Source organism: Engystomops pustulosus, chromosome 3 (genome assembly GCF_040894005.1).
Source record: "Engystomops pustulosus chromosome 3, aEngPut4.maternal, whole genome shotgun sequence".
NCBI classification, from domain to species: domain Eukaryota; kingdom Metazoa; phylum Chordata; class Amphibia; order Anura; family Leptodactylidae; genus Engystomops; species Engystomops pustulosus.
Window position 1 is genome coordinate 8,001,415 of NC_092413.1, and position 15,518 is coordinate 8,016,932.

General features: G+C 45.2%; 1 protein-coding gene and 1 long non-coding RNA gene across 4 annotated transcripts in view; one reads left to right on the forward strand and one right to left on the reverse strand.

Annotated features, from left to right (window-relative positions):
• The window catches only part of PPP1CB (protein phosphatase 1 catalytic subunit beta), a 27,390-nt gene extending 25,568 nt beyond the window's left edge, over positions 1-1,822 (forward strand). The window contains exon 8 of the mRNA XM_072139956.1: positions 300-1,822. Coding sequence (XP_071996057.1) covers positions 300-404 — 105 coding nt within the window. The 3' untranslated portion in view covers positions 405-1,822. The remainder of the gene's footprint in view (positions 1-299) is intronic.
• The window catches only part of LOC140120921 (uncharacterized), a 21,377-nt gene extending 5,865 nt beyond the window's left edge, over positions 1-15,512 (reverse strand). Inside the window, exons 1-3 of one of the 3 annotated variants that reach the window (XR_011854004.1) lie at positions 15,354-15,512; positions 15,144-15,215; positions 9,531-9,622 (exon numbers count right to left, since the gene is read on the reverse strand). This is a non-coding gene — a long non-coding RNA (uncharacterized lncRNA). Of the gene's footprint in view, positions 1-9,530; positions 9,623-15,143; positions 15,255-15,353 lie in introns of those variants that run through there. The other 2 variants (XR_011854003.1, XR_011854002.1) reach the window with 2 other exon arrangements.
• Positions 15,513-15,518: the final 6 nt, after the last annotated feature.

The window sequence follows — 15,518 nt, forward strand, 5'->3', positions numbered from 1 at the left end:
TTTACTAAAAGCAGTGACAACACCGCATGTGCCCGCTACACCCAACAAGCCACGGCCTGAAGCTGTAGTGGGCCCTTTGAATGTGATGCCACAGCTGAGGAGGATTTGGAATGGAGACGTGATAAAACTTGTGCACGGACAGTCCATTCAGTCTATAGGAGTTCTGTGGTTTCTATATCCGTCTCACATGTGGAGAAGAGATGCACTTGCTTGGCCGCCTCTACATTCAGTCTCCCAGTGCTAGTGATCACTTATCCCTATAAGACTCTGATTTTGTTTTTTCTTTTACCCTTTTCTAGATCCTGAAACCTTCAGAAAAGAAAGCAAAGTACCAGTACGGGGGATTAAACTCTGGGCGCCCCGTGACGCCTCCCCGGACAGCCAACCCTCCCAAGAAGAGGTGAAGAGCATATCCTGCCGACGAGACAGCACCAGATCCTCCATCAAGACAAAACTCCACCTTATAATCAGTGTGCACTGTTAACATCACCCAGCCATTCTGACTCCCCCCTTTTAATATGTCGCACGCGTTTACCTTCACGAGACCAGGTAAAAGGATTCCAGAAAGAGTTTAATGTCCAAATCCGCTTCATAAGCCACCACCCCACCCCAAAATAAAAAAAACAATGATATTATGCACATAACATATAAAGCCCCCACACATTGCAAAAGGTCCATGTTTCTAGTAATGCAGCTAATCCTCCAGGACCCCCGGGGTCAGAGCGCCCCCATTCCCCCCCCCTGCTGCAGCGCTGCATACGTAACCCTTTCAATGCCGGCTGGATCTGCAGGACTAAACTGTGCTAAACATTTTACAGAAAGCGGCATTTCTCCCTTGCTATATCCCAACACCCTCCCACCCGTTCCACCTGGCATTGAGGGGGTTACACTTTACCTTTGTCTCTATTACTTCACTGCTTTTAATTTTTTTTTTTTTTAATTCTAGCGTTAGTTGTATATTCTGACTTCTGAGAGAAGAAACCATAATCATCACCTGTTGTGTGTGTGCCCTGTGGTATTTTCACGCTTTTAGTAACTTTTTGTTTGTTTTTTCTTCTGCCCCCTTCTCCATTTCATTCTGTCGATAAGCGACCACTTTTTAGGATTTTTTTTTTTTCCCTTCTTTTTAACCTGATTTGACATTTTAAGCCGACTTTTCTTGGTCCATGGTTTGTGTACAGCCTGATGTTCTGTATTCTGTAATATTCATTAGGTGTCTCCAGATTTTTTTTCTTTTATACTGACAATTCTGCATCTTGGGGGCATCTGTGGTCAGACGTCACTCCTTCCCCCTCTTCCTCATTGACCTGTTTTCTGTTGCGATCTATTACAGCATGTATAGAGTTAATGTTTGGTTTGCACCTCTACGTTCCTACGGCACATCCCGCATTTTGCACTTCCTCTGGATGTATATTCTGGAGCCGCGTTGCATTCGAGCTCTGGAACTAGAGTTTAGAAGTGACCGTATTGCAAACTGTATGTGCTGCTAGTCTCCCGCCTCCCTCTGTTGTCAGGATTAAAGGGTGCACTTTGCCTACACGCTCTGGGAGAGGACTGGGCATGTGAGATTGTGGCCCACAGACTCACCGGGTATCATTGCCCTGTGACCCAGGGGGATACGGCTCATACACTGGGAGGCTTCCACTGCGAGTAGGCTGGATGGACGCTTTAATTTATTTTTCGAGCAGCAGTCACTCTATCAACAGTAAATTGTATTCTTTACAAGCAATCTACTAACTGCTTACAGTATCTTTTTATTTTTTGTTTGTTTTTGATTTTTTTTTCTTTCTGTTTAATTCAATAAAATGTCATTAGAAACAAATATTGTCTCTTTCCTCTCTGGAACAAATCCATAGCAGAATAGTGAGTGCAGCTCTGGGGTATAATACAGGATGTAACTCAGGATCAGTATAGGATAAGTAATGTCATGTATGTACACAGTGACTGCACCAGCAGCAGAACAGTGAGTGCAGCTCTGGAGTATAATACAGGATGTAACTCGGGATCAGTACAGGATAAGTAATGTCATGTATGTACACAGTGACTGCACCAGCAGCAGAATAGTGAGTGCAGCTCTGGGGTATAATACAGGATGTAACTCAGGATCAGTACAGGATAAGTAATGTCATGTATGTACACAGTGACTGCACCAGCAGCAGAATAGTGAGTGCAGCTCTGGGTATAATACAGGATGTAACTCAGGATAAGTAATGTCATGTATGTACACAGTGACTGCACCAGCAGCAGAATAATACAGGATGGGGTATAATACAGGATGTAACTCAGGATCAGTACAGGATAAGTAATGTCATGTATGTACACAGTGACTGCACCAGCAGCAGAATAGTGAGTGCAGCTCTGGGGTATAATACCGGATGTAACTCAGGATCAGTACAGGATAAGTAATGTCATGTATGTACACAGTGACTGCACCAGCAGCAGAATAGTGAGTGCAGCTCTGGAGTATAATACAGGATGTAACTCAGGATCCGTACAGGATAAGTAATGTCATGTATGTACACAGTGACTGCACCAGCAGCAGAATAGTGAGTGCAGCTCTGGGGTATAATACAGGATGTAACTCAGGATCAGTACAGGATAAGTAATGTCATGTATGTACACAGTGACTGCACCAGCAGCAGAATAGTGAGTGCAGCTCTGGAGTATAATACAGGATGTAACTCAGGATCCGTACAGGATAAGTAATGTCATGTATGTACACAGTGACTGCACCAGCAGCAGAATAGTGAGTGCAGCTCTGGGGTATAATACAGGATGTAACTCAGGATCAGTACAGGATAAGTAATGTCATGTATGTACACAGTGACTGCACCAGCAGCAGAATAGTGAGTGCAGCTCTGGAGTATAATACAGGATGTAACTCAGGATCCGTACAGGATAAGTAATGTCATGTATGTACACAGTGACTGCACCAGCAGCAGAATAGTGAGTGCAGCTCTGGGGTATAATACCGGATGTAACTCAGGATCAGTACAGGATAAGTAATGTCATGTATGTACACAGTGACTGCACCAGCAGCAGAATAGTGAGTGCAGCTCTGGGGTATAATACAGGATGTAACTCAGGATCAGTACAGGATAAGTAATGTCATGTATGTACACAGTGACTGCACCAGCAGCAGAATAGTGAGTACAGCTCTGGGGTATAATACAGGATGTAACTCAGGATCAGTACAGGATAAGTAATGTCATGTATGTACACAGTGACTGCACCAGCAGCAGAATAGTGAGTGCAGCTCTGGGGTATAATACCGGATGTAACTCAGGATCAGTACAGGATAAGTAATGTCATGTATGTACACAGTGACTGCACCAGCAGCAGAATAGTGAGTGCAGCTCTGGGGTATAATACAGGATGTAACTCAGGATCAGTACAGGATAAGTAATGTCATGTATGTACACAGTGACTGCACCAGCAGCAGAATAGTGAGTGCAGCTCTGGGGTATAATACAGGATGTAACTCAGGATCAGTACAGGATAAGTAATGCCATGTATGTACACAGTGACTGTACCAGCAGCAGAATAGTGAGTGCAGCTCTGGGGTATAATACAGGATGTATATCAGGATCAGTACAGGATAAGTAATGTCATGTATGTACACAGTGACTGCACCAGCAGCAGAATAGTGAGTGCAGCTCTGGGGTATAATACAGGATGTAACTCAGGATCAGTACAGGATAAGTAATGCCATGTATGTACACAGTGACTGTACCAGCAGCAGAATAGTGAGTGCAGCTCTGGGGTATAATACAGGATGTATATCAGGATCAGTACAGGATAAGTAATGTCATGTATGTACACAGTGACTGCACCAGCAGCAGAATAGTGAGTGCAGCTCTGGGGTATAATACAGGATGTAACTCAGGATCAGTACAGGATAAGTAATGTCATGTATGTACACAGTGACTGCACCAGCAGCAGAATAGTGAGTGCAGCTCTGGAGTATAATACAGGATGTAACTCAGGATCAGTACAGGATAAGTAATGTCATGTATGTGCACAGTGACTGCACCAGCAGTAGAATAGTGAGTGCAGCTCTGGGGTATAATATAGGATGTAACTCAGGATCCGTACAGGATAAGTAATGTCATGTATGTACACAGTGACTGCACCAGCAGCAGAATAGTGAGTGCAGCTCTGGGGTATAATACAGGATGTAACTCGGGATCAGTACAGGATAAGTAATGTCATGTATGTACACAGTGACTGCACCAGCAGCAGAATAGTGAGTGCAGCTCTGGAGTATAATACAGGATGTAACTCAGAATCAGTACAGGATAAGTAAAGCAATATATTTACAAAGGGACTGATAAGTAAATGCATGCTATAGCTAAACTGTAAAATTATGTTATAAGTTAGTCACGGGTTTAAGAGGGCTTGTTTGCTTTTAAAAGGAACACACACCCTATAAGTGTCCACCTTTAATGCTGGATTCCCTTCAGAGGATAGAGGCCTATCTACTGTCAATAGTTTATTTTTTATGGACTGAGTATATGTGTGCTCCCACTCTTAAAAACCCCTTACCAACACGTGACGTACTTATACGTCACATGCCTGCTCACAGCCTGGCCCCTTTCCTTACAAGATGGGCATTTGCTGCATATTGCAGCAAACACCCACCAGTACCATCCGCGGTCGGTGTTGGCACCAATCATGGGTGTTAACCCTTTAAATGCCACCGGCAGCTCCATAGCTGCTGGATGCATTTAAATCCTGCGGCTTGTGGGCCGTATAAACTTAGAAATCAAACTTGCATCCCAAAATGTCAGATATTTCAAAATATAGCGTTTTTTCATGGCTTTTAACCCTGTAACGGGAAATGGTGGCCAAAGTCTCAAATGGCAGTTTTTTGCCATTTTGAAAAATATAAAAAGTGATCAAATGGCCATACGGTACTAAAAATTGCAGCACTGAAAACGTCATCAAAACTCACAAATAATGACGGCACCCACAGCTCCGTACACCGAAGTAAGAAAGTTATTAGCAACAGAAAAATTGTAAATGTATGAAAACAATTTATTAAAATCTATACACATTTGGTATCCCCGTGATCGCACTGACCTGAAGTAGACCTGTCATTTAGGACGCACAGTGAAAGCCGTAAAATCCAAGCCCACAAGAAAACGGCGCAAATGCTTTTTTTTTTTTTTCACCATTTTCACAGCATTTTGGGGGGGGGGGTTTCCCCTCTTCGCAGTACACGGCATAGAATATTAAATACCATTACTATGAAGTGCAATTTGTTATGCAGAAAACAAGCCCTGACTCAGCTCTGTACATGGGGAAAAATAAAGTTATGGATTTTTGAAGGTGGGGAGTTAAAAATGGAAACCTAAAAATTAAAAAAAGGGCTGCGGCATTAAGGGGTTAAATAAAATGAAAAATCTTAGAAAATAAGACATTCTTTAAATGTAGGAAGTGGAAAAGTTGTGCAGAAGCCCATGAGTGTAATATGCCTATGAAGGGACACGGGTAGGAGCTGCTGTATTTGGGAGGATCTCCTCCGGGGCTTCTCTACGGTTGCAGTTTCATGCTCCGGTGTAGGAGGGATATCTGGTGGTCATAATGCTCATCCTGGAGGTAGACTATAAGATTTACTATCCTTTGGTCTCCTTCCTAGGAGGGGGCACCTCCTCTAGATTAATGAAGGTCTCTCCCCCCAGCATGCTGTCCTTGCTATTTTGGAAAATTGCTATGCTTTAATTTTGTGCTGTATGTGGATTTAATTGCTCTGCTCTCTTTTTGTCTGAACCAAATTAGGTATTTTCCCTGTAAAGCAAGGACAGAGCACAGAGAGCTGGGCAGGATGCCAGGGAGCTGGCACTGAGCATATGACTCCTAATGTGCAGCGCCCCCACCTGGTACAAGGGAAATATACAAGTCTGGTCATATAAAGGCGTGGAACATGGAGTTAGTTTGCATCTGACCTGCAAATTTTCTTCTGCATCGGCTGTTCCCGAATGAACCAAACTCTCCACGATCAGTGTTCAAGCCGCACAACGGTTCTAGTCATGTGTCTGCTCCTCGGATACTTCTGTGCACGATGAAGGATGGAACCCTGAAATGTTGCTTCTCTTATTACTACTTTTCTAGGGACGTTCTGGTACATTATTAATTATATGCGATCAATAACAGGTGAGCGGCGGAGGATCCACACCCTGCAGCCCTTGTTTGTAGAGAATGCAGTGGTCGCATGGGTGTTGCAATTCATTGCTCTACAGCGCTATATACCTAATAAAGGCTTAGCTTGGTATTGCAGCTCGGCCTCATTGACTTGTACAGGACTGAGCTGCACAGAAGCAACGTGACAAATGTAGGAGGCGATTACCTTATCCTTCGGATAGGTCCAAGACCATATAAAGAAAAAGTGCTATGTTTTTGGACGCCTCATCAGAAGGGCGTTTTTAAGGTCCAGGTGCTATCTTTTTTTTTCTTTGTGGATGGCATACTGACTCTTTGATTCCTAATGGTCGGTTTTTTACATGTCTGTGTTTTTTTCTTTTAACAGATGGGCAGACAGTGAAAAAAATTGCAGCGTACACTTTTTTCTTTTTTTTTTTTTTTACACTCATATGCAGAACCACAGACAACCATGGTACTTATTGGATCTGCAAAAACCCATATGTGGTCTGTTTAATTTTTTTTCCCCAAGATGTTGCTAGGCAACCAACTGGGCAGTGCAAAAAGTACTGTATATACTTGAGTATGAGCCAAGTTTTTCAGCACAAAAAAAGTCCAAGAAAAAAAAAAAGCTATATACTCAGGGCAGGGGCTGGCTATATACTGGGGGGCAGGGTGATGGCCGGCTAGCTATATACTGGGGACAGGGTGATGGCCGGCTAGCTATATACTGGGGGCATGGGCTGGCTGGCTATATACACGGGGGGCATGGACTAGCTGGCTTTATACTGGGGGCAGGGGCTGGCTATATACTGGGGGCAGGGGCTGGCTGGCTATATACTGGGGGGCAGGGTGATGGCCGGCTAGCTATATACTGGGGGCAGGGTGATGGCCGGCTAGCTATATACTGGGGGCAGGGTGATGGCCGGCTAGCTATATACACACGGGGGGCATGGACTGACTGGCTATATACTGGGGGCAGGGGCTGGATGGCTATATGCTAGAGGGGAAGGGGACTGACTAGCTATATACTGGCTGTGACCAATGCATTTCTCATACTTGAGTATGAGCCAAGTTTTTCAGCACAAAAAAAGTCCAAGAAAAAAAAAAAAGCTTCTATATACTCAGGGCAGGGGCTGGCTATATACTGGGGGGCAGGGTGATGGCCGGCTAGCTATATACTGGGGGCAGGGTGATGGCCGGCTAGCTATATACACGGGGGGCATGGACTAGCTGGCTATATACTGGGGGCAGGGGCTGGCTGACTATATACTGGGGGCAGGGGCTGGCTGGCTATATACTGGGGGGCAGGGTGATGGCCGGCTAGCTATATACTGGGGGGCAGGGTGATGGCCGGCTAGCTATATACTGGGGGCAGGGTGATGGCCGGCTAGCTATATACACGGGGGGCATGGACTAGCTGGCTATATACTGGGGGCAGGGGCTGGCTGGCTATATACTGAGGGCAGGGGCTGGCTGGCTATATACTGGGGGCAGGGGCTGGCTGGCTATATACTGGGGGGCAGGGTGATGGCCGGCTAGCTATATACTGGGGGCAGGGTGATGGCCGGCTAGCTATATACACGGGGGGGCATGGACTAGCTGGCTATATACTGGGGGCAGGGGCTGGCTGGCTATATACTGGGGGCAGGGGCTGGCTGGCTATATACTGGGGGGCAGGGTGATGGCCGGCTAGCTATATACTGGGGGCAGGGTGATGGCCGGCTAGCTATACACTGGGGGTATGGGCTGGCTGGCTATATACACGGGGGGCATGGACTGACTGGCTATATACTGGGGGCAGGGGCTGGCTGGCTATATACTAGGGGCTGGCTGGCTATATACTGGGGGGCAGGGTGATGGCCGGCTAGCTATATACTGGGGGCATGGGCTGGCTAGCTATATACACGGGGGGCATGGACTAGCTGGCTATATACTGGGGGCAGGGGCTGGCTATATACTGGGGGCAGGGGCTGGCTGGCTATATACTGGGGGCAGGGGCTGGCTGGCTATATACTGGGGGGCAGGGTGATGGCCGGCTAGCTATATACACGGGGGGCATGGACTAGCTGGCTATATACTGGGGGCAGGGGCTGGCTGGCTATATACTGGGGGCAGGGGCTGGCTGGCTATATACTGGGGGCAGGGGCTGGCTGGCTATATACTGGGGGGCAGGGTGATGGCCGGCTAGCTATATACTGGGGGGCAGGGTGATGGCCGGCTAGCTATATACTGGGGGCAGGGTGATGGCCGGCTAGCTATATACACGGGGGGCATGGACTAGCTGGCTATATACTGGGGGCAGGGGCTGGCTGGCTATATACTGAGGGCAGGGGCTGGCTGGCTATATACTGGGGGCAGGGGCTGGCTGGCTATATACTGGGGGGCAGGGTGATGGCCGGCTAGCTATATACTGGGGGCAGGGTGATGGCCGGCTAGCTATACACTGGGGGTATGGGCTGGCTGGCTATATACACGGGGGGCATGGACTGACTGGATATATACTGGGGGCAGGGGCTGGCTGGCTATATACTAGTGGCTGGCTGGCTATATACTGGGGGGCAGGGTGATGGCCGGCTAGCTATATACTGGGGGCATGGGCTGGCTAGCTATATACACGGGGGGCATGGACTAGCTGGCTATATACTGGGGGCAGGGGCTGGCTATATACTGAGGGCAGGGGCTGGCTGGCTATATACTGGGGGCAGGGGCTGGCTGGCTATATACTGGGGGGCAGGGTGATGGCCGGCTAGCTATATACTGGGGGCAGGGTGATGGCCGGCTAGCTATATACTGGGGGCATGGGCTGGCTGGCTATATACACGGGGGGCATGGACTGACTGGCTATATACTGGGGGCAGGGGCTGGCTGGCTATATACTAGGGGCTGGCTGGCTGTATACTGGGGGCAGGGGCTGGCTGGCTATATACTGGGGGCAGGGGCTGGCTGGCTATATACTGGGGGGCAGGGTGATGGCCGGCTAGCTATATACTGGGGGCAGGGTGATGGCCGGCTAGCTATATACTGGGGGCAGGGTGATGGCCAGCTAGCTATATACACGGGGGGGCATGGACTGACTGGCTATATACTGGGGGCAGGGGCTGGATGGCTATATGCTAGAGGGGAAGGGGACTGACTAGCTATATACTGGCTGTGACCAATGCATTTCCCACCCTAGGCTCATACTTAAGTCCAGTTTTTTGGTGGTAAAATTTGGGGCTTTAGCTTATATTCGAGTCGGGTCATACTGACCTTTACCCCTGTGGATAAAATCCGGATGATGTGACGGAGAGTGATCTATGAGAGGACTGCCTGCTCCTGGATAGTTTTTCTGTCCTATACATACAGCATCATGTAGCTATACATTGCAGAATTATATTATACTGTACCGTAAAGAGCTGGACTATAGGCCCCTGACTCTGTGTAATTCTCCTAATCTGGAGTTGCTGCCTTGTGAAGTTCGTCTCTAGTGTGGCCGAATCTGTGGGGGAAATGAGCCAAGTTATACACATAAAGAAGTTATGTGAAGAATGTCCTGAGCAGCGGAGGGCGATATATATATATATATATATACAGCCCCCTACACAATCCACATCATTGTAACTACAGGAACACAGAACACATGGGTCACACGCTGCAGGCCCTGCTTTTGTGAAAACACATTTATTTTTCAGATTTTACCTTCAACATCAAACTATAGCAATTCTGATTCTAAAGGGAACCTGTCACCAGGCAAATCGATATATAACACCACAATCAGTACTGGAAGCGGACCAGGAATATATACATTTTTCCGGCTGCAGACGGTGGTCGCAATTTATAAAGACGCGTCCGGCATACGGGCAACCGGCCCAACAAGGTGCTTTGACTCGCCTGATGACAGGTTCCCTTTATAGGGGTTGTCCCAACTTCAGGACTTATCCCCAATCCACCTGACTGGTGAGGATCTGACAGCTGGGACCTCCACTGATCATGATGGGGGTGGGGTGGGTGTCCATTCAATTCTATGAGAGGGCCAGAAAATTCCCCATGAGCTGACATTTTTACCATTTTGGGAGGTGTCAGATTTTTATGGGTGGTTAAACAACAGAAATATAATTTTTATATAATTATATATTATTTTTTCAATTGTTTGATTTTTCTTATTACATAAATGTGTTGTAGGGAAAGAGGAGTGATTTGAATATTTAAATTTTTTTATATTTTCTTTTAAATATTTTATCTTGATGCTTTTCTGATTGCTCACACAATATTCGGCAATACTTCCATATAATGTGATTTTTAAACAAATTTTGTTTTCAATATTTTGCCCAAAAGTTGTTCAAATCCCCTCTACTTGATTGTGGTGTTGTTACAAAATGCTACTTGACCGGCAAAAAGTAAACCCTTTTCAGGGTGCATTCACACGTGGCCTTTTGGATGCGTACGGACACGTGCGTTTTTAAATATTACAATGTGTTTGGCTACTTTCTTCATTGCTATAAGTGTAAGCAGCTGTGTAAACATTTTCACAGCTGCTTACACTTTCTGCAATGGAAAAAAAAATGCTTCCAGAGTAGCCAAAACACCACATGTGAACGCACCCTCAGGCTGTGATGAAGGATAAGGGTGAAGACACACGTGGCGTTTTTAGGCCGGTATTGTGTCACTTTTAGGGCGTTTTCAGATTGTTAAAAAACGCATGCGTTTTTGTCCATTTTTAATTGCGCAAATTCGAAAAACCGTACAAAAACACATGCGTTTTTTATCGATCTGAAAACGCCCTAACTAAAAATGGCCCAAAAACGCCACGTGTGTCTTGACCCTTAATTAATTTTTAAGGTAACGGAGAAAAAACATTAAACACTGTTTTGACAGAAGACACACATGGCGTTTTTAGGCCGTTTTTGGGCCGTTAAAAACGCCTCCGTTTTTTTAAAAACGCATGCGTTTTTAACGATGTGAAAACGCAACTAAAAACGGCCTAAAACGCCATGTGTGTCTTCACCCTAAGGCTGGTGCCACACATAGCGCTTTGTCTGCGCTTGCAAACGAAAACGCAGACAAAGTCGCGCCCACCGGGGTGGGCTTCGGCCCGATCGCATCGGCGTTTATATGGAACCGCCTGCGATCGGGAACGAGCCGCCGGTGTTTTGAGTTAAATTAACGCAAAACACCGGCGGCTCGTTCCCGATTGCAGGCGTTTCCATAGAAACGCCGATGCGATCGGGCCGAGCCCCGCCCCGGTGGGCGCGGTTTTGTCTGCGTTTGCGTTTGCAAGAGCAGGCAAAGCGCTACGTTTGCGTTTTCAGATTGTAAAAACCACATGGCTTAAAAAACATGCGTTTTTTGAAAATGCATGCGCTTTTGACAGGTTTGACCAATTATCTTAATTCAAACTGGTCAAAAACGCATGCGTTTTCAAAAAACGCATGTGTTTTTTTTTAACGCATGCGTTTTTTTCCGATCTGAAAACGCTCTACTATAAACGGCCTAACAACGCCACATGTGTCTTCACCCTAAGGCTGGTGCCACAAATAGCGCTTTGTCCATAGAAACGCCGAGGCCCGGCCCGGTGGGCGCGGCTTTGTTTGCGTTTGCAAGCGCAGACAAAGCGCTACGTGTGGCACCAGCCTAAGGGTGATGCCACACGTGGCGTTTGAACGCGTTTTTGGTCCGTTTTTAAGCAGTCTGTAAAAAAAAAAGCATCCGTTTTTTACCAGTTTTCAATAAGATAATCGGTAAAACCTGTCAAAAACGCATGCTTTTTTTTAATGGACTGCTTAAAAATGGACCAAAAACAGGTTCAAAACACCATCTGTGGCATCACCCTAAGGGTGAAGACACACGTGGCGTTTTAGGCCGTTTTTGGGCCGTTTTAGTTAGTGCGTTTTCACATAGTTAAAAACGCATGCGTTTTTGACAGGTTTGACCAATTATCTTAATCCAAAATGGTCAAAAACGATCTGAACGTTTTAACGATCTGAAAACGCACTAACTAAAAACGGCCCAAAAACGGCCTAAAAACGCCACGTGTGTCTTCACCCTAAGGGTGAAGATACACGTGGCGTTTTTGGGGCGTTTTTACTAAGTGCGTTTTCAGATCGTTAAAAAATGCATGCGTTTTTGTCCGTTTTCCGAAATTGCGCAATGAAAACTGACAAAAACGCATGCGTTTTCAAAAACCGCATGCGTTTTTAAAAACCGGACAAAAACACATGCGTTTAAAAAAATGCATGCGGTTTTTAGCGCATGTGTTTTTTACAATCTGAAAACGCACTTAGTAAAAACGGCCCAAAAACGCCATGTGTGTCTTCACCCTAAGGCTCGGTTTTGAACACGTTTTTGGGCCATTTTTAAGCAGTCCGTTCAAAAACTAAAGCGGTTTTGACCTGTTTTAATTAAGATAATTGGTAAACCTGGTCAAAAACAGAGGCCGCTGGCCTAAGGGTGAAGACACACGTGGCGTTTTTAGGCCGTTTTTGGGGCCGTTTTTACTAAGTGCGTTTTCAGATTGTAAAAAACACATGCACTAAAAACCGCATGCATTTTTTAAACGCATGTGTTTTTGTCCGTTTTTAATTGCGCAAATTTGGAAAACCGGACAAAAATGCATGCGTTTTTTAGCGCATGCGGTTTTTACGATCTGATAACGCACTTAGTAAAAACGGCCTAAAAACGCCACGTGTGTCTTCACCCTAAAACTGAATTTTCTTATGGGGTCGATAGTCCGAACCTACTTACACGCTGCTTCTTGTGTACTTTAACAGATATTTAAATGTTACTATTATATAAATAATAATCTAGATATAAATATTCTTTATTACTTTGTAAAACATTTTATCATTCAACCAAAATACAGTTATACAAAGTAGTCCTGAGCTGTGTCCTAGACCTTCATAAGCCTAACCTTCCGTGTGTCACGATGTCTCCTATACCGCACCGCACCACAAAGTGTCGCATTAAGATACTTTCAGCTCTAAACACTGGGATCGGAATAATTCCACAAAAATAGGGAAAATCACATTTCCTGAAATCTGGGATCTCATCGGATCGTTTATCCTGCTCCTGGCGTCTGAGCTGTAAGATCGTTACCGGTAGGGATTTGCCGCCATCTGCAGGCAGCAGTGATGTGTAGTCATAGTCTGAAGGAAGATCTCAAAAAATAACATTGTCACATCGAAAAGCAAAAATTTTAAAACCGACGCTCTCCAGGAATAGTCAATAGGTGATTGGTAGAAGGACAAATCACAAACCTTCCCACCAATCAGAGGTTCAGGCCGCGTTTACATGTGGCAATTACATTGGGGCTTATTTACTAAGGGTCCCGCGGCCGCATTTTCGTGGTGTTTCCCTACTTTTCGTGGATTTTGTCTCACGCGATCGGATTGTGTCGCATTCGCGATGGCTTTCACGTGACACAAATCGGGGGGGGGCGTGGCCGTCGGACGATCCCCTGGATTTGGACTAAGTGCAGGATTTAAATTTGTGTCGCAAGCCCAATCACTTACATGCACCAGGAAGGAGAAGGTGAACTCCTGGGACCTGAGCGGGGAAGCGACACATGCAGGATATCGGGCGCACAATCTTCTTGAATCGCGGCAGATGTGCATTCCGGCGGATATTCCGGATCGGGGATCGAACCGGACTGGGAAAGTAAATGTGCCCCATTGTGTTTTGAATTGCAATACAGCAGCGAGGAGAGAAGATTTACCTAATTGCAACTAACTTTTAACCCCGTAAGGGTAGCCCTTTTTCGTTCTTGTGTTTCCATTTTTCACTCCTCCCTTTCGAAATGCCATAACTTTTTACATTTTTCCGCATGCAGAGCTGTATAAAGGTTGTGTAACAAATTGTACTTCCTAGTGATAGTATTTAAAGGACATCTACCACCAGGATGAAGGACTGTATGAGGCAAATGAGCCTGAGGGGCTCCAAGCTTCATTAACACCTATATAGCCTGGAGCCCCTCAGGCTCATTTGCATACAGTCCTTCATCCTGGTGGTTGATGCCCTTAAATATTCCATACAGAATACTGGGAACCTGTGAACAAATTTTCTAATGCGGTAATATTGATTTGAAAACACATTTGCGACATTTTCTTTTTGGCCCTGATTTTACAGCTTTCATTATGTGCTCCTAAACTACCGGCCCTCTCAGGTCAAATATGAAATCTCCTCTCTAGAATTCTCTCTTTTATGTGAAATCTCACCCATTTATCTATTTTAAAAAATCTCCTCCAAAATTGGTCAAATATGACGCATTTTCACATGAGCTGAGTCAAGTTTAGTGGTTGCAGTGGGATTCGGTTGTACGGTAGACGGTTGTTTTTTGGTGTCTTATTAAAGATAAGAATCTTACTTATTAGATCTTATTTTATGGTTCAGAGATCTTCAGAACTGGACATATAGGAAATTTGAAAAAATAGACAGGAACTGGATCTTTATCTGCAGCTTGCATTTTCAACTGTTTATTTATCAACTAATATCTCTGCTTCTGTAGGTCACAAAGCCACAAGCCCGATGAAAGACGGAAGATGAGATTCTTAACTTTAATATGACACCTGCAGTATGTTTCTAGGTGCTATAGAACAGAAGATAGCGGTTTCTGAAGTGACAGTCCTCCTGCAACCACTAAACTTGACTCATCTCATATCAAAATGTGAGAAGAGTCATATTTGCCTGACTTTGGAGGAGATTTTTTTTTAATAGGTAAACGGGTGAGATTTCACATAAAAGAGGGAATCCAAGAAGGGACATTTCATACCCTACATTAGGGGGCTAGTAGTTTAGTGGGGTAAAATCTGGTGAAAGCTTCTCTTTAACCCCTTAAAATATAGAGAAACATAAAGGAAATGGAATTTGGAATGGAGGAAACATTAAAAAAGAAAAAATGTGAAATTAGATGCAGATCCCGAGGCGTAAAAACAATAGCAATCACAATACAATCAGTTTTGACAACCCAAAAACATTTGGCTCCTTTTACTTTCCACAAATTTGGAATTTAACCCCTAAGCAATTACCCTAGGAGGGTCTTCTATGTAGAAATTGTTTGCTGTACAAATTCCTGTCAGAATCATCTTCTATTCTGGTTGCTGAGGTAAAATTAAGATGGTGAGGACAAGGGAACACAGTCAGTGTGGTGGAGTATAAGCATTTTGATATTTTTCTCACTATATTATTTAATTCCTATGTTTATTTTATTTCTTCTCCCACATCTCGAGTTACTATACCCTATAAATAGTCAAAAACCTCGTCCTGTCAGTCACACAATATGGCGGCCATTAGCCGAGTCATTTTCCCGCCTTCTTTTTCCTTCTCAGCTGCTGAAGTCAAAGCGCGGGCTGCGCAACCGGCGCCTCTGATTGGTCAGCAGTAGACGCTTACCCGCAGCTTAT